The sequence below is a fragment of the Pongo abelii genome, chromosome 18, assembly GCF_028885655.2.
Source record: "Pongo abelii isolate AG06213 chromosome 18, NHGRI_mPonAbe1-v2.0_pri, whole genome shotgun sequence".
NCBI classification, from domain to species: domain Eukaryota; kingdom Metazoa; phylum Chordata; class Mammalia; order Primates; family Hominidae; genus Pongo; species Pongo abelii.
Genome location: NC_072003.2, coordinates 33375603 through 33394561, shown reverse-complemented (window position 1 = coordinate 33394561; position 18959 = coordinate 33375603). Strand labels below are relative to the sequence as shown.

The 18959-nt window shown below is 47.9% G+C and overlaps 2 protein-coding genes across 3 annotated transcripts; both read right to left on the bottom strand.

Annotated features, from left to right (window-relative positions):
- Nucleotides 1-1620: 1620 nt before the first annotated feature.
- Nucleotides 1621-14948, bottom strand: FUS (FUS RNA binding protein). Of its 2 annotated transcripts, none has more exons than XM_054533803.1 (15): nucleotides 13004-14948; nucleotides 10798-10822; nucleotides 10556-10707; nucleotides 9225-9369; nucleotides 8828-9015; nucleotides 8057-8300; nucleotides 6404-6438; nucleotides 4872-4904; nucleotides 4004-4107; nucleotides 3439-3568; nucleotides 3089-3190; nucleotides 2832-2955; nucleotides 2389-2489; nucleotides 2121-2268; nucleotides 1621-1829 (listed from the first exon to the last, which is right to left on the bottom strand). In XM_054533803.1, exons 1-15 carry the CDS (start codon nucleotides 13014-13016, stop codon nucleotides 1790-1792), a joined length of 1584 nt encoding a protein of 527 aa, XP_054389778.1. In that variant the 5' UTR covers nucleotides 13017-14948; the 3' UTR covers nucleotides 1621-1789. The 2 variants fall into 2 exon arrangements, with proteins under 2 accessions (XP_054389778.1, XP_054389779.1); XM_054533804.1 differs by having other exon boundaries at nucleotides 9225-9366.
- Nucleotides 14949-18445: 3497 nt separating this feature from the next.
- LOC103892658 (NADH dehydrogenase [ubiquinone] 1 alpha subcomplex subunit 3-like) lies at nucleotides 18446-18700 on the bottom strand. The gene has a single exon (XM_054535063.1). The coding sequence runs from the start codon at nucleotides 18698-18700 to the stop codon at nucleotides 18446-18448; it is 255 nt and encodes an 84-aa protein (XP_054391038.1).
- Nucleotides 18701-18959: the final 259 nt, after the last annotated feature.

The following is an 18959-nucleotide window of genomic DNA, read 5'->3' as shown; positions in this document are numbered from 1 at the left end:
ACTCTTCAGTAGAGAACATACTTGTGGAACACTTGAAAATTTGAGAGGATGGCCCGATGCAGCGGCTCATCCCTGTAATTCCAGCACTTTGGGAGGCCAAGGCGGGTGGATCACCCGAGGTCAGGAGTTAGAGACCAGCCTGGCCAACACAGTGAAACCACACCTCCACTAAAAATGCAAAAATTAGGTGGGCATGGTGGCCCACGCCTGTATTCCCAGCTACTCAGAAGGCTGAGGCAGGAGAATCGCTTGAACTCAGGAGGCGGAGGCTACAGTGAGCCGAGATCACACCACTGCACTCCAGCCTGGGTGACAGAGCAAGACTCTGTCTCTAAAAATAAAAAATAAAAATTTGAAAGGAAAACACTTCCCAATTAGGGGTCCCCAGCACATTTGTAAGCTATGCTTGTGATGGCAGCTGTCTTACAAACCAAGTTTAAAAACCCCGTAACTAAAACCTTTTTGCTCTTGGGTTAATTTTACGCTCTGTGTAACTAAAATAAAAAGCATGCTAAATAACTGGTTGGCAGGTATGCGCAACTTTACAACCACATGGTAAGAGGCTGAGGAACACTGCTCTAAGGTTTTAACTCATTGGCTGCAACCCCTTCCCCCTCCTACCACTCATCATTCCCTTAGGAGGGCCTTCCACCCTCCAATCAAAAAGGGATCAAGCCTAAAATCTCAAAATGTCAATGACCTCAAGCCCTCTCTAAGTACAGGCAGGATGTGAAAGTGACCCAGCCAGACCAGTCTCCTTATAGCAGGTATCTACCCAAGCCCTGTTCACCAGAGCAGCTAGGGAGTCACTCGACTCCTTTAAATACAAGCAACTACCTCTACCTTCCTTTCCCAGAAAACCTTCCCCCTTTTCACCATCTCCATTTCCCAAGTCTCTTCTCATTGTAGCATCCTCTTAAGACCTAAGTAAACCAGGCTGGGATAGGAATTTGGCCCCTTCAGGACCTCCTGCATGATGGTTTCAGAATCAGAATGCCATAAAATGGAAATAGAGTCAAGAAATCTTGAGTAGGACTCACTTCCGGCTTTCCCATTTTCTGATTCTGAGAACCATATAACTTATGTACTTCCTTCTCAGCCGTCAACTGCCTGGTCTCCCAGGGTTGAGGATTAGATCCTGACTCCACTCCACAAACCCCTGAAGCACTCAGTTACTCTCCTTCCTGTGAAAGACCCAGAGTGGCTAAGCGCTCTCCACCATGGTCAGATCTGAATACTGCCCCATTTAAATGTAGTTTGTTTGAGCCTCACCATTAAAAGGGCCAAAAGATCCACGAGTTCTTAAAAAGGGATAAATTGCTGCAAATAAACTAAGACCAGTATGCAAATAAATGTGGTAAAGGAAAAATTCCCCATAGCTGGGCAAATTTAGGCCAACACTCATGATATCTCATGTTCTTCATTTCTCATTTAAACATCCAACTTTGCCCATGACAGAAAAGTTTAATCTCTGCTCTCAAGGATATCATTTGGCCTTCTCCCCTGGAACACTGTATTCCAGTTCCTGCTGGGCAGGGTTATCCGAACAGGAAAACTCTCCACCTTACTGATCGGGACATCAATCTTCCAGGAAAGTGAAAAGGGGGAAGAGGAACAAAATTTAACTAAAATGGTCATTTTTAATGGGAACCAGAGGTATAGTTACAATTACATAGTCCCGACACAAAAAAAACCCTTGGGTGATCAGGAATTGGAAGGTTACAAAATAACGAGAGTAACACTGGGTACAGGACAAAAAGCTGTTCCAGAACCTGGGGAGCCAGGCTAATTAATACGGCCTCTCCCTGCGATCCTGTCTGTGCTCACCCCTGCAAAAAAAAAGAAAAAAAAAATTAAGTATCCATTATATTTGAGTTACCAGCCTCTCCAAGCCTAGATATCCTATCTGCCCCTCCTACCTAACCCAGCGAGTATCTTATCTCAAGTGGGTCTACAGATTCACTCCCCCTGAGTTAATTTTCCTTCCCTCTCCACTACTGGTTACAACCTCAGGTCTTTCCATCTAGCCCTCAAAATGAAACCACTTTCTCAACAAAACCCTGTTATCCTATGGCCTCTGTTCAACTGCTCTACTTTTTTATTCTGATTTAAAGTCTTACCTGGAATCCATCTTGCCAGGGCCAAAGCCACCTCTGTCCCCACCACCCCGGCCCCCTCGGAAGCCTCCACGGTCCCCGCCGCGGCCCCGGTAGCCGCCTCGATCATAGCCTCCTCTGCCACCACGACGATCATCCCCGTAGTTACCCCCTAGGACAAAAGAAACAAGATCTATCATATTCCCATTCCCCTATCTTCCCCAAGCCTCCCCGCTGAAAAATTAAGGATTCTTTGGTCCCAGCTCCCAAGCACCAGGTCTGCCTTTCTTACCCATGTGAGAGCCACCTGGTCCTCCTCCTGGGCCATCTGGTTTAGGGGCCTTACACTGGTTGCATTCATTCCTCCAAGAGAAGTTCATATTCTCACAGGTGCTAAGGAGAAGGAAGACAATTAGTCTGGAGCAATGGGGAACAGGCAAGACCTAGAACTAGGAAGAAACTACTGTGACTTTAGAGATACACTGAGGAAAGTGAGGCTTCATAAAGCCAAAATGGCTTGCTTCTCAGAGTCAGGAACAAAAATCATTATTACTGAACCCAATCCATTACCTTTCCCATTACATCAACCTTACCTAGGTAAGCTTTTGGCTAAATCTGACCCCAACAGTGTGGCCCTGACATTTACTTCTTTGGAAAACATGCACATACCTCATTACCATAATATCAAAGGCACGCATGCAAGAGAACTAAGAAAAAAATTAAAGTTTCACTCACGGATTAGGACACTTCCAGTCACCAGCTCGCTGCTGTCCTCCACCGCCACCACCTCCACTGGGAAATCCTCCCCGGCCACCAGCACCACTGCCACCACCTCCATAGCCTCCACGGCCCATGGGTCCTAATGCAGATAGAACAAGTATGGGTCTGCTCCCCCTCCAAGTTTGGTAAATCTAACCCATTCCACGCAAGCCTTTACCAGCTTCTGCACTCTCCCCATCACCCCTCTGCACCACCAGCAAGTAGCTCCTCACCTCCTCGCCCTCGGCCTCCACGACCATTGCCACCACCCCGATTAAAGTCTGCCCGGCGAGTAGCAAATGAGACCTTGATAGGATTTCCGGAGAATTCTTTACCTAGAGAAATAAAAAATTATCAAGAAACTTTAAATGCAAGATACATTAATCCAAAAATACAAGAGAAGCGTGCCTTTCTCAAACGGTTTATAATCTGCTGACACATAATAAGCAAAAATGAGACTACCTGAAACCGCAGCTAAAGTAAGTGTTGGAAGACTCAAAACAACCCTCAAACTATGGCTTGTTTCATAAGGCTTGCTGCCCTATATCCCCAGCCCCACCTCTGCCAGCCTTCTCATACATACCATCAAACCAGTCAATAGCTGCTTTAGCAGAAGGTGGGTCATCAAAAGAGACCGTTGCCTCTCCCTTCAGCTTGCCAGTTTCCCTGTCTGTGTACAAATTAATCATGGGCTGTCCCGTTTTCTTGTTTGTCTGAAGAAAGCAAAATGAGGTAACATCAATTTTAAAGGCTACAGTACTTCCTTTCCATCTTCTTCCTCTAGAACATGAGGTTTACCATTCCCAAACTTCAGCTCCCCTCTTCCCAGTTACTTCTTCCTACTTCACATGTAAACCTCCATTAAAGAAAACTGTCTCTCACTCCAATATTGAAAGATAAAACTGAAAGTTACTATAGAGTACAAATCTGAGAGTTTAGGGCACTCTTATCAGTTAAACTTTTTGTGTTAAGATAGAATTTCTTTTAGAAAACAGTAACTAAAGCTCTTTCCTCAACAAATTAAGCTGGCAATAACCATTAAGACTTGTTTTTACTGCTGGCAACCATTAAAGACTGGCTTTTACTGATGTGTGAAATCCACAAGCCTGCAACACTGACAGAAGGCATCCACTCCCCTCCACAAGTACCTTAATAATACCAATCTGCTTGAAGTAATCAGCCACAGACTCAATTGTAACATTCTCACCCAGGCCTTGCACAAAGATGGTGTTGTTGTCTGAATTATCCTGTTCTGCTTGTTGAACACAGAAAATGCAAATGTGAAAAGGTAAAATAAAAGACACAGGAAAAAACCTAAAGCACCTAGTATCCATCAAGCAACTGGTATCATTTGGTTTATGGAAGACAACTGAAAAGAAATCCACATCCCTTTTGAGTCCCTATATGCCAGCCATGCTGATAAATTTCAGATTTAGTTTGACAATTATCCTTTGAAACATGTTAACACACAGTATACAGTATGGAAACCAGGGCTCAGGAGTGAAATGCCCAAGACCACACAGAAAAGTCCATCAGTATTTACCAATTTTCAGTTGAAGGTCCCTGAATTAAATAAGAAACCCATTTTACATTCAAATCTGGTACACAAACATCAATACAATCTAAACAAGAGTTCAATGCTTTACTTCATGTGGTCAGGTCTTTCATTCACTAGTTTTCTTCACCAACTTGGACATGATCCACATTTTGAAAAAACCACTGCTGTAAACCATCTGAGTGTGGTCCAGATGCATCAGCATCACTGGGGACTTGTTAGAAAGGTAGATTTTCAGGGTCATCTCAGACCTAAATCACTGGGGGTGGAACCCACAAGCCAGGTATTTCTGAGAAATACTTCATAATGAATACTTCTCACTGCTAACTAAGGATACACCTAACTCCCTTCCTTCTCTACCCCCCTTTTTTTCAGTTTCCTTTTTATAATAGTTTCAAAGAACATCCAGGCAGTCTTGATACCACTTTAGCCACTCTTCATGCCACTACCTGTGAACTCACCGGAGTCATGACGTGATCCTTGGTCCCGAGGGCCTTAAGTGACATGGAAAAAAAAGAACAAAAACAAAAACAAAAACAAGGAAAAGAGGAGCCATTAGTCAACAGGAAAAAACGGACAAGGAAAAAAATTAACACCAAATCCAAACTTGTATAATATCATGTAAGTGCTCACAGCCTCACTCCAAACCCTTTCCTGGGTCACCTGCCCAGAGGAGAAAATCCTAGGCAGGCCCCTTAAGATCTGTAACTTGAGTCTCCACAGAGACAACTCCACACTTCAGAAAATGCTGCCTCCCCCAGCTCAGGCTGGGAAATGTCCTCAGCACAGATGGCAGGGGAAACGGAGACCCATTAAAGTGAACAAACCAACTCAGCTTGGCCCGGTTCTCTCACCCGAGAGAAGACAGATGGGCTCGCCACCAGCCATGCGATGTGCATCCATCCAGTTTCTCCCAACTTTACCACCAGACACTTATCCCTTGTGGAACAATTTTTAATTTCATCTTTAGAAACCATCCTTAAAACCGTGTTATGTTTCCCCGAAACCACATGAAAATAAAAACCATACATAATAGCTATTGTGTTTTTTAAGCATGTCCCAGGGAACAGACCAGAAATCTTATTTCCGTAATGCAGCCTCTATTTTGTTTTTCCAGAGACCATCTTTGACCAATGTTTATCTGAATTCGCTATATATAAATATTGTACCCACACGCAATGACACCTAAGTCATGAACCCACGCCTTTGGCTTTAAATGTTGAAACAAATCAAGAAACCTTTTGTTAGTTAACCAAACCAGAAAAGTTCCAGCTTACTGGGAGACTTCTCAAATTTGTCATTTTTCCATGAATTCAGTTTGTGCTGTTTAAGACCTTCCTGGTCCATAAATTCAGTTTGTGCTGTTTAAGACCTGGTTATTTCCCATGAGCCACACATGCTTCCAATCTTTCTTGAAGTAGTGCACATGTTCCTTCCCAGAGCTAGTTTCTATTTGCCCATCTCAGTTAAGTCCATATACATAAAATTGCATTCATTGACACCATTCTGTACTTTATAAATGTATACCAACTTCACCATCCTCAGGGCAATGTTACATCCCTCTTCCAGAATTAAAACATTTGGAATTGTCTCCCACACACACACACACACACACAAGCCTTGGACACAATGATCAAAAGGATCCTAAAGCCAAGATGGCACCACGTGTTCCAGCACGCACTCTCCAGTTTCTCATGATGATGGTCACTAAGTGCCAGGTGTGGCAACAGCCCTGTCCAAGGCCTACTAGACCCCTCTTAATAACCTGGGGCAAACCCATTTGGTAAAAGACAACTATTAAGTCTTACCCCTGCCTGCTCCAGGTTAGCACACACCAGGCAACAGGTGGCATTCTACCCTACCCCTTTCTGGAGGTGGTTCTGGACACCTCAAAACCTTTGACATTTAAATTAACACGCTAAGACATCTGCAAATGAACAATCAGACAAAGCATTGCTGGGAGTTGGGAATTTTGGAAACTCTGTTCACTTACCACCAAATTTATTGAAGCCACCACGGTCACTTCCGCTGGAGAAGACAAGTTAGAAGAAAGGACATGAAGCTTCCAACGGCTACAAAAGGGTGTTTTTTGATTTTGTTTAACATTCCCCAAACATGGGTAGGTGTTTTTGGAAAAAGATACAAGTGGCTACTAAAATACATCCCTTCCTGACCACCCCTTGTCTGACCTTTGAGCATGTCACACACACGTGTGCAATTTCTCAGACACAGTTTATAAAGATTTTGCTTTAAAAGGTTATGTATCTATTTCCTCTGGAAAAAAAATGACCCATTTTCCTTGGTCGTTCTTCCGATGGAGCAGATGTTTTTTTTTCCTCTTGTCGCAAGTGGTTGACAACCAAGTAGTTGGTTTAAAAACCCTACCCCAATTTACCCAGAAGACATTTCACACCAGGCTGGGGTAGCCTTGAACACATTTTTGTGGTTTTTGCTTTGAAAGCAGCAAGCAGACCCAACCCCATTCCATAAAAAGTCAAAACCAAAGGCAACTTCCCCTTAAAGCAAGACAAACTTAGCTAAGCTCTGTCCTAACTACTGAGCTGTTTTTGATCTCCCCCAACCCCCGGGGTCACCCCTTCTACACTGCGAGAAGAGCGGAGTATTTTGCAATGTCACCTTTCATACCTGTGGCACATAAAATGCAGAGCAAGTTAACAGTCACATAACAGTTGTTTTTCTTTTTAAAGTTTTGCATTAAACACACGCACACATTTCCTCATTTTTGTTTTCCTCATTTTCGTACGTTTTTGAGATTGCCCCCACCCACCTCTGCATACTTACCATATCCAAACTCGGTTTAAAAATCTACTTTTTCCAAAAACAGTAACACTGACATTCCTCCCCTTTTTCAAGGGAGACAGAGTAGGGTCCTTCAAATCTTATTTACCAACAGATTTGACAACTGTTTTAACATCAAATCTAAGGTTTTACTTCAAATCAACTTCAGCAGGAAGGAAAGAAGGTCCAGTTGGACAAGCTGATGAATTTTAAGTAACCAGGGGAAGGCAGACAGTGGAACAAATGGGTGGGAGACCACTGTCAAGCATATTTTTGCCCAAAAGGTCTGCACACTTCAGTCAGCTGGCCCCATAAACCAAGTCACACACAAAATCAATGTCGGTCAAATTAGTGCAAATCAAGCTCGTGGATTCAAATGACTATAGAAAACGGGAAGAGTAGCCAATTCCTGGAAGCTGAAGTCAGGTTAACCATTACCAACTCCCTAGAGGACACATGGGACTACACATACCAAGTTTCCCTACTATTTCCCAGGAGTGGGATCATCGGTTTCCCTTGCAGAGAAAGAAGTCTTCACTTCCATGTTTCTTGCCTAGGATATCAATGACTCCAATCCATACGTATCTATGTATGGTTTCTTTTTTTTTTGGAAACAAGTATCATTACTCAAAATCTCTATTCAGTGGTATGGATGGGAGTTCAGGCTCCCAAGTTCTCACAAAAATAAAATGGGGATGTAAAAAGAAAGTCACTGCCCCCAAATCAAAGCCCTCACAGATGCCTAAACAAGAATACTAAACCATGCACTAGGGACTGGCTTCAGGGAGATTCATGCAATCCTCCACACTCCCCACCAAAGATACTCCCTGGCTCATGAAACACCTACCCCATGCCACCTCTGCCTCCACGGCCACCTCCACGACCTCTGGGTTCATAGCCACCACTGCTGCGGTTGTAACCACCACCGCCGCCGCCGCCGCCGCCACCACTGCCACCCCTGCCACGGCCTCCACGGTCCTGCTGTCCGTAGCCACCGCCGCCACCTCCACCACTCTGGTCTTGATTGCCATAACCACCACCACTGCTGCCGCCACCACCACTCATGGAGGATTGATCTTGGCCATAGTTACCTGTGAAAAAAGAAAAAACGGTTTAAAAAAATAAAAAGATTGTAAAGTAGCACTAAAAGGTTTGACAAGTGCCAGGCAATAAAGGACAAAAGAAATTAAAAAGACAGCTAGGAAACAAGACAGGAACCCTCTTTTAGGCTAAAACAGGAGAATACAAATCCTTATAGAAAATGGGCTGCAGACACCGGGCACGGTGGCTCACGCCTGTAATGTAATCCCAGCACTTTGGGAGGCCGAAGCGGGCGGATCACGAGGTCAGGAGATCGAAACCATCCTGGCCAACACAGTGAAACCCCGTCTCTACTAAAAATACAAAAAATTAACCGGGCGCGGTGGCGGGCGCCTGTAGTCCCAGCTACTCGGGAGGCTGAGGCAGGAGAATGGCGCGAACCCGGGAGGCAGAGCTTGCAGTGAGCCGAGACTGTGCCACTGCACTACAGCCTGGGCGACAGAGAGTGAGTGAGACTCCGTCTCAAAAAAAAAAAAAAAAAGAAAATGGGCGGCAGACAAAGCTGAGGACATCTCACCTCCACCTCCACCTCCACCACCACTGCTGCTGCTGTTGTTGTACTGGTTCTGCTGTCCATAGCCCTGAGGGGGATTATAGCTTTGCTGCTGTCCATAGCTTTGCTGCTGTCCACCATAGCTAGGCTGCTGGCCGTAGCCCCCACTCTGGGGCTGCCCATAGCTGCTGGTCTGAGAACTGCTACCGTAACTAAAGAAAACAAACAAAAAACACAATCACAATTCCAGCATAGCCCCCAGTTTCCTTTCACTTTTAGTGGATTCCATTCTCTGTACCCAACACAAGCTCCCCTACCCCAATTACACTTCTGAACTGCTGCTCCTACTGCTGGTCCCTTTATCATTCCTCATCAACTCACCCCTCTTTTCAAGCCTTCCCCGACATCAACACCACCGTACCTTCCCGAGGTGCTGCTGGGAGCTGGCTGCTGGCCATAGCCAGGGTAGGAGGACTGCTGCCCGTAAGACGATTGGGAGCTCTGGCTACTGCCATAGCCGCCAGTCGAGCCATATCCCTGGGGAGCTGACTGAGTTCCATAGCCTGCTACCAGGAAAGAAAAAGGGAGTCACAAAAGCCATCAAGAAAGAGAAAATGTAAGGAATGGGTTAAAGAAAACATATACGACCTAATACCTATACTCATAAAGTCAGCCTCTCAGAAGCTGTTAGTAATGTTGCAACTCACAGGCAAAGATAGTTACCCTCCTTTCAAAGCCTAAAGTTAATGCTCCAACTTCTACCAACTCCTTAGTACAGTTCCAATTTCACCCTGCCAATCCCAACACCATCTCCACCACCACCCTCTAAACCCAGGCCCAAGGATCCTTGTTAACAGCACTGTAATATGCAGCTGTGCGTGCAGTATCTACAGGACAACCACCTTTCTTAGTTACACTTCAGGACCTTGGGGCAAATCCCACCTCCTTATGTATCACATGATTTCACACATTTTCAAACAAAACCATTTTCTCCATTTCAGAATTGGCCTAAAACCGCTTCTTTAGAAAATATGCTCTTTCATGCTGACGGAAAATAAGACGAGTCAAAAAAATTAAAAGCCAAAGAAAATAAATGGAAACAGAATCACAAACCAATAAACATTTTTGTTTTGTTTTTGGTTTTGTTTTTGAGATGGGACCTCAACACACTGCCCAGGCTGGAATGCAGTGGCTGTTCACAGGCACCATCATAGCTCACTGCAGCACCAAACTCCTGAATTCAAGGGATCCTCCCGCCTCAGCCTCCTCAGTAGCTGGGACTACAGGTGTGCCACAATGCCCTGTAAAGGACTCAGACCCCAAAGAGTTTTAAGAATTATACACTGTTTCAGGGAAAAAAAATATGAAACAGTTTCAACATTTCAGTGCTGCTCAGGTTTAAGAAAAGCAACATTCAGGGCACTGTGGCTCACGCCTGTAATCCCAGCACTTTGGGAGGCCAAGGCAGGCAGGAGGTCAGGAGTTCCAGACCAGCCTGTCCAACACGGTGAAACCCCATCTCTACTAAAAACACAAAAATTAGCCGGGCGTGGTAGCAGATGCCTGTAATCCCAGCTACTCAGGAGGCTGAGGCAGGAGAATCGTGTGAACCCGGTAGGCTGATGTTGCAGTGAGCTGAGATAGCACCCTTGCACTCCAGCCTGAGCAACAGGACCATACTCCGTCTCCAAAAAAAAAGAAAAGCAATATTCAGAAAGAGTAGGAAGAGGTGACCCGCTGACAGAGACTCACTGTTCTGGCTCTGGCCGTAAGAAGAATAGCTGCTCTGGCCATAGCCTGAAGTGTCCGTGGACTGGCTATAAGTGCTGTAACTCTGCTGTCCGTAGGGCTGACTGCTCTGCTGGGAATAGCCCTGCCCGGGCTGGGTGGGGTAGGCCCCATAACTAGATAAAAGGAAAACCAGCTTGATCAGAAAACATGGCTTGACCACCCTTGCCCTCTACAAACTCTGGAAGCCCAAAAATAGCACTCACCTTTGGGTTGCTTGTTGGGTATAATCTGCAAAAGAAAAATACAATCACATTATCTTCAGCCACCACTCTGAAAGAGTTGAATTAAAGCTAAATTCCTTAACTCAAGCACTGATGAATAATAGGACCACGTAGTCCAGGCACGATGGCTCATGCCTGTAATCCCAGCACTTTGGGAGGCCGAGGTGGGTGGATCACTTGAGGTCAGGAATTCGAGACTGGCCTGACCAACATGGTGAAGCCCCATCTCTAATAAAAACACAAAAAATTAGCCGGGCATGGTGGCGCACGCCTGTAATCCCAGCTACTCGGGAGGCTGAAGCAGGAGAATCGCTTGAACCCGGCAGGCAGAGGTTGCAGTGAGCCGAGATCGCGCCATTGCACTCCAGCCTGGCAACAGAGCGAGACTCCATCTCAAAAAAATAAAAATAAAAATAGAACTATGTTGCATCAAAGGGCATAAAATTCCTCCATGAGACACTGGTTGAGAAGAGGAACAAACTGGCGTATCAGCCAAGTGTTCTTACAATAAAGAAAAAGTGAAGAAAATGTAAGTTTCTACAGAGTCCCAGAAGCCTTAACCATTGGAAATACCAAGGTCTTGGTGGACATCCACAATTTTCTGCAAGCCCAATTCATGTCAGTGATTGCTCTAAAACATCGCGCATTCGTTTCATCCACTCTATGAGAAAGCCATTATCTCCAGGAGTCAAAAGAGACTAACTCGCCCAATGTCGCAGAGCTACCAAATGGCACAGGTTTGAATTCGAACAGTATTCAGATTGTGGCCTCTGCTCTCTCAGCCCAGACCCACAGAATAATTAAGTCTCAAAAAAAAAGCCATTCTTCACTCTCTGACCAATCCCGGAGATGAAGTGGGCTTTTTAGTGCAAAGCCAGAGAATCAAAAGAGCCCTTGGACCCCAAATGACAGAGATCATCCAACTGCTCGCCTTAGGAGGCGAAAGTCAACAGGTACTCGAGTCCCCAGCCCTGGGGGGCTCCAGATGGTTCCGTTTTCTCACCTACCCTGCCTTCCCCCAGCGAACCAAAAGCAACAAAAGCGCTTTTGAAACGCCCCACTTAAGATACACGAACAAGATCAACTCATCCTCCCAGCACAGGAAACGCGGCGCTTCCCCCGCAGGAAAAGGGAAAGGACCAGGAGAGAGTGTGGCCTCGGGCGGCCGTCCTTCTCCGTCCCTATCTCAGAAAAAAGAAATTTAGACCAGGCGTGGTTGGCTCACGCCTGTAATCCCGACACTTTGGGAGGCCGAGGAGGGTGGATCACCTGAGGTCAGCAGTTCGAGACCAGCCTGCCCAACATGGTGAAACCCCGCCTCCACTAAGAAACACAAAAATTAGCCGGGCTGTGGTGGCGGGCGCCTATAATCTCAACTACTCAGGAGGCTGAGGCAGGAGAATCACTTGAACCCAGGAGGCGAACGTTGCAGTGAGCTGAGATCGCACCACCGCACTCCAGCCTGGGCGACAGAGGAAGACCCTGTGTCCAAAACAAAATCAATTTACGCGGGAAAAACTCTCGGGCCCTGTCCCCAAGTCCGTTGGTCGAACCCTGACCACCGCCGCCAAACCGTTAAGCGGGAGCGCGGCCCCGATCCCGAGCCTCCGCCCCCAGCCGCGTGGCAACCCAGGCGGGAACGGAGCGGTCCCGCCCATTCGCGAACGACCACTGAGGGACAAGGCTCACACCGGACGCGCGCCGCCGAGTCTTCCGTGAAGGGTCTCGCGACAAAAAGCTGAACCAACACGAGGCGGGGAAGGGGTACCCGCGCCGCGAGGGGGGAGGGGCCCGCAGAGCGCGTGCGCGCCGCGAGTGCCCGGATGCAGCACTGCGACAAAGCGGGCCCGGGCGCGGGGCCCGGAGTTGGGGGAGGCGAGGCCACGGAGAATGGGCGTTTTCCACCCTCACCTGACGCTTCAAACCCCTAAGAAGCGTCCCTCCAAACGCCCACCCCAAGCAAACGGACTGCGAAGAGAAGACTTCCCGCCCCGCGCGCGAGGGCCAGAGGAGCGAAACAAAATGGCGACACCAGCCTCCTCCAGTTACCCCTCTCCGCGGCTTCCCGCCACCGGGGCGCCAAAGAATCCCATACGGGATCGCCGCCCCGGTCCCACTGAAAATGAAAAGCCCAGCTGGGAGGCCTCGGCCCGGTGCGCCGCCGCCGTCGCCTCGCGCCCTTACCTACCGTTTGAGGCCATGTTCGCGCACGCGCGCACAGGCAAGCAAGCAACGAGGTTCCAACACCGCTGAGCACCGACGCCTGGAGGACTGAGCAGCCCCGCCTCCTGCGTCGAAGCTTAAGTACGCACCGCTGCCTACGCACCGCGCAGGCGCGCACCGAACGCGGAAGAGCAGGGGGAGGCAGGAGCGCACTCCGCCCCCTTCGTAGGGCAGGTAGAGGGTCCGAGCAGGCAGAAGGGAAACGAGTTAACTAGAATCATGCGAATACTATACATAATCATATTTTTTGAGGAAGAACCCCTCTCTCATCGGCAGGACTAGCCCACGATCTAACTCCACCCCCATGAAGGCAGTGGTACGGCCTGAGTGCCCGCTGGGGGCGGGGCGGGGGAGGGGTCCGGGCGGCTGGGGACGAAACTGGAGTCACAGCCGGGAGTAGCGGGGTGGAACCGAGATTCCTGTGGCCGGGTCCCTTCGCTGGGCCCCGCTTTCACCCAGGATGGCGAGCTCCTGCCCTCCGCCCTCTTGCCGCTGTATGGGGCGCCTCGTCCCCGCGGCTCCAGCCTCCCTCGTCGGCAGCACACTGGCCCTCCCTCTCCTGCGCCCTGGGGTTGATTTCGTCGTCTTTCGGGGTTGCCTTGCCTTTCGTCCTTTCTGGGGTTCGGGGATTATGACGTTTGACCTGAAAGACAGCAGGGATTTCGGCCGGGACCCCTGGGCCCCGGGCTCGTCCAGCACTGGGCTCTCACCTGGACCCTCACGACTTTGCCCCTGGGGAGCCAGGGGGCGGAACAGCCTAGGCCATCCTTGGGACCAGAGAGGGTTGACCTCAGATGTAAGGTCCCCAGCCTTTTCTCAGGGACCTCCTTTTTATTTTTCTGAAGCCCTACCAGGGCGATCCCAAAAATAAAACGTGTACAAGGCTTAAGTGGTTTCAAAATGCACAGATAATTTCCTTCTCGCCAGTCTTACGAAGGAAGTAAAGATATCTCCGTTTTCTAGATAAGGAAAGTGAGACTCAGAGACCCAAGTAATTGTGCCTGATTACAGGGCAGCTAAGAGGAGTCGTGATTCGAATCCAGGTCTTGTAACTGCAAAACACTCCTCTTTTTGGTGGCATGAATGCTAGAGTGTTTGGTCGCCTTTTCACTTCCTGTGAGAGCAAAAGCAAAAAGAAACATTCAAATTAACTTGCAACTTGCACTTTCATCAGCCTTGCCTGGAGAAGGCAATTTGAAACTACTGAATAAAACAAGACAAAAGACATTAATTCCTGATACATAGGCATGCAGGTTTTCCTTCCCAACTTAACCTTTCAGCGGGATTTAAGAAGGTCCTTTGAAGGTTGGACACGTCTTTCTAGAGAAACAATGAGGGCTATGCCCTGGGCCCGCCCACAAATTAAGCCCCACTAAGCCCTTGACTTCAGCCCTAAAGTCCCCGAATATGCCAATATCCACCCCGCCGCCGTTGGAAGGAGAGTTCAACTCTCCAGTGACAGCAAAAGAAAAGAAGTTCACCCTTATTCATGCATTAAGTCACAAATATTTATTTAGCACCTAATGTTCCAGGCACTGTTCTGGGCACTGGGTATGCATTCGTGTACAAAGCAGATGAAGCTAACATTGAATAATAAAGCCGACTGGGCGCGGTGGCTCACGCCTGTAATCCCAGCACTTTGGGAGGCCGAGGCGGGTGGATCACGAGGTCAGGAGTTCGAGACCAGCCTGGCCAGCATGGTGAAACCCCCGTCTCTACTAAAAATACAAAAATTAGCCAGGCGTGGTCCGCGCACCTGTAATCCCAGCTACTCAGGAGGCTGAGATGGGAGAATCGCTTGAACCCAGGAGGCAGAAGTTGCCGTGAGCCAAGACGTGCCACTGCACTCCAGCCTGGGCGACAGAGCAAGACTGTCTCAAAACAAATAATACTAATAAAGCTGACATTTAATAATGACGTACATTGTGCTCATCTATAATATGTAATAGCTAACACTTTAACCAGACTTACTGTCAGGCACTGTTCTGACTACTGAGTAAACTCTTGATTTTATTTTTCACAACAAAAGGCTGATGTGAGGATGACATTTTATCTTTTTTTTGGGGGGGGACACTCTCTCACTCTGTCACCCAGGCTGGAGTGCAGGGGCGCCATCTCGGCTCACTGCAACATCTGCCTCCCACGTTCAAGCAATTCTACCACCTCAGCCTCCCAAGTAGCTGGGAGTACAGGTGTGCGCCACCACACCCAGCTAATGTTTGTATTCTTAGTAGAGACAGGGTTTCACCACGTTGGGCAGGCTGGTCTCGAACTCCTGGCCTCAGATGATCCACCTGCCTTGGCCTCCGAAATTGCTGGAACTACAGGTGTGAGCCACCGTGCCCTGCTAAGGTTGACATTTTACAGATGAGGAAATAAGCATAGAAAGACAGACAGTTGACTGGGCACGGTGGCTCACGCCTGTAGTCCCAGCACTTTGGAAGGCCAAGGAGGGCAGATCACAAGGTCAGGAATTCGAGACCAGCCTGACCAACATGGTGAAACTCCGTCTCTACTAAAAATACAAACATTAGCCGGGCATAGTGGCGCGCACTTGTAGTCCCAGCTACTCAGGAGGCTGAGGCAGGAGAATCGCTTGAACCCGGGAGGCGGAGGTTGCAGTGAGCCGAGATCGTGCCACTGCACTGCAGCCTGGATGATAGAGCAAGACTCCATCTCAAAAAACAAAGAAAGACGGAAAGTTATGCTGAAGCTACACAGGAAGTGGCAAAGCTGGGTTCCCAAGCCAGGTAGCCTGCTCTTGACCCCTGCGCTTCAGCAAACATTGCCTGGGCACTGCATAGTATGTTCCAATCATGGGGCCGACTGGATGGATATGGATTAAAAAAAGCTCAGTTCCTAAACCACAGGAGCAGCCAGTGGGTGAATGTGGGTGAGACACACAGACCACAAAGTGTACTTGAGTGTAGTAAGTGCCATCACATGGAATCAAAGACTGGAAACCCTGGCAGCAGAGTAAGTCATCCATCAGGTGGACAACCACAGAACACTAAAGAGAGATGGTAACACTGAAGCCAAGCCTTACTGGATAAGTAGAAGTTTGCCAAGCAGCGAGGGAGGAAAGGCTATAACAGGCAGAACTGCAAAGACAAAGGCACAAGTGGGGAAGACACTGAGGCAGAGTTCAGGCTCCAGCTGTGACTCTGGGCTGGGCATGGTGGCAGATGAGACTCAGTCTCAAAAAAAAAAAAAAAAAATTCTGACTGAAAGACTACATCAAATGGCCATTTCTTTCTTTCTTTCTTTCTTTTTTTTTTTTTTTTTTTTGAGATGGAGTCTCGCTCTGTCACCCAGGCTGGAGTGCAGTGACGTGATCTCAGCTCACTGCAACCTCTGCCTCCCGGGTTCAAGCAATTCTTGTGCCGCAGCCTCCCGAGTAGCTGAGATTACAGGCATGCATCACCATGTCCAGCTAATTTTCCTATTTTTAGTAGAGACGGGGTTTCACCATATTGCCCAGGCTGTTCTCGAACTCCTGACCTCAAGTGATCCACCTGCCTCGAATGTTTTAATTTTTTTAACTAGTTGCCAACACTAAAAATAGTGGGCCATTCCAGGCCCACTTCCGTAGGGCAAGGGTCAGTTGGAGTGAGACACTGTCACCATTAGCTGCCATATGTGCTTTAAGTTCACCATAAATGTCTTATTTACTTCCTATCTCTGACAGGAAAGTCAATGTTAAATTTTTCTTTTCCGAGAACAGGGTCTTGCTATGTTGCCCAGGCTGGTCTTGAACTCCTAGGCTCAAGGGATCCTCCCAAAGTGCTGTGATTAAAGGTGTGACCACCACACCCAGCTTCAATTAACATGTATATCAGATATTGGGCCAGATGTGTTGGCTCACACCTGTAATCCCAGCACTTTGGGAGGCTGAGGTGGGCAGATCATGAGGTCAGGAGTTCGAGACCAGCCTGACCGACCTGGTGAAACCCCATCTCTACTAGAGGTACAGAAATTGGCCGAGCGTGGTGGCACGCATCTGTAGTCCCAGCTACTCGGGAGGTTGAAGCAGGAGAATCGCTTGAGCCAGGGAGGCGGAGGTTGCGGTGAGCAGAGATTGTGCCATTGCACTCCAGCCTGGGCGACAGAGCAAGACTCTATCTCAATAAAAAAAAAAAAAAAAAACATGTATATCAGATATTGATTTTTTTTTTTTTTTTTTTTTTTTTTTTTGAGGCAGAGTCTCACTCTGTCACCCAGGCTGGAGAGCAGTGCTGCAATCTCAGCTGACTGCAACCTCTACTTCCCAGGTTCCAGCAATTCTCCTGCCTCAGCCTCCTGAGTACCTGGGATTACAGATGTGCACCACCACAACCGACTAATTTTTTTTAGTAGAGATGAGGTTTCCCTATGTTGGCCAGGCTGGTCTCGAACTCCTGACCTCAAATGATCTGCCTGCCTTGGCCTCCCAAGTGCTGGGATTAGAGGCATGAGCCACCGCACACAGCTCAGATATCCAGATATTTATTTAGTTAGTTAGTTTTAATTTATTTATTTAATTTTTTTGTTTGTTTGTTTTTTTGAGACGGAGTCTCGCTCTGTCACCCAGGCTGGAGTGCAGTGGCACGATCTCAGCTCACTACAACCTCTGCCTCCGGAGTTCAAGCAATTCTCTGCCTCAGCCTCCCAAGTGTCTGGGATTACAAGTGCCCACCATTACATCTGGCTAATTTTTTGTATTTTTAGTAGAAACAGGGTTTCACCATCTTGGCCAGGCTGGTCTTGAATTCCTGACCTCGTGATCTGCCCACCTTGGCCTCCCAAAGTGCTGGGATTACGGGCCTGTGCCACCGTGCCAGGAAGTTACATATATATATTTATTTATTTATATTTATATATATTTGTTTGAGATGGAGTCTCGCACTGTTGCCTGGGCTGGAGTGCAATGGCGCGATCTTGGCTCACTGCAATATCCGCCTCCCGGGTTCAAGCGATTCTCCTGCCTCAGCCTCCAAGTAGCTGGGATTACAGGCACCCGCCACCACGCCTGGCTAATTTTTTGTATTTTTTTTTAGTAGAGACAGGGTTTCACTATGTTGGCCAGGCTGGTCTCAAACACCTGACCTCGTGATCCACCCGCCTTGGCCTCCCAAAGTGCTGTTACAGGCGTGAGCCACTGTACCCGGCCCCAGAATTTATTTTTTAAAGACGGGGTCTCATTTTGTTGGCCAGTTTTGTCTTGAACCCCTGGCCTCAAGCAATCTTCCTGCCTCGGACTCCCAAAGTGCTAGAGTTACAGTTACGGCTTGAGCCACTGCACCTGGCCTAGATCAGATATTTAATGCAATTTTTCTTTTTCTTTTCTTTTTTTTTTGAGCAGGGAGGGGTTGGTTTTCACATTTTTAGTGGGAGCCATGGGAGGGTCCTCCTCTGTCAGTGGAGGTGCTCACAATTTCTTCAGCCACTCCAAACTGGGGCCTTGGAGGTCCTGGGGGTGGCTGGGCACGTCAGGCATGTTCCCATCATTGCAGACAGGCATTGGGTAGTTGTAGGGTATTGCCTCGTTGATCATGATGGAGTACTTGGTGTAGGGGCTAAGTGGGGGTAGAATTACAGTGAGGCTCTGGATGACAAAGGACATGACCAGCACTGGCTCCTTGGCCCAGGAAATCTTGAGGAAGGTGCTGAGTCTCGTGGCCATCTTGATCTCGGTGGTGGCGACAGCGGCCTTTTTTTTTTTTTTTTTTTTTGAGATTGAATCTTGCTCTGTCACCCAGGCTGGAGTGCAGTGGCACGATCTCGGCTCACTGCAACCTCCACCTCCCAAGTTCAAGCAATTCTCCTGCCTCAGGCTCCCGAGTAGCTGGGATTATAGGCACGTGCCACCACACCCAACTAATTTTTGTATGTTTAGTAGAGATGGGGTTTCACCATGTTGGCCAGACTGGTCTCGAACTCCT

Coding starts and splice junctions, on each gene's coding strand:
- FUS (XM_054533803.1), bottom strand. Junction 8,301..8,827: donor TGGTGGAGGTGGAGGTGGAG/GTGAGATGTCCT, acceptor CTTTTTTCACAG/GTAACTATGGCCAAGATCAA. Junction 2,956..3,088: donor TGGAGGCCGAGGGCGAGGAG/GTGAGGAGCTAC, acceptor TATCTGCATTAG/GACCCATGGGCCGTGGAGGC.
- LOC103892658 (XM_054535063.1), bottom strand. CDS start 18,700: ATGGCCACGAGACTCAGCACCTTCCTCAAGATTTCCTGGGCCAAGGAG.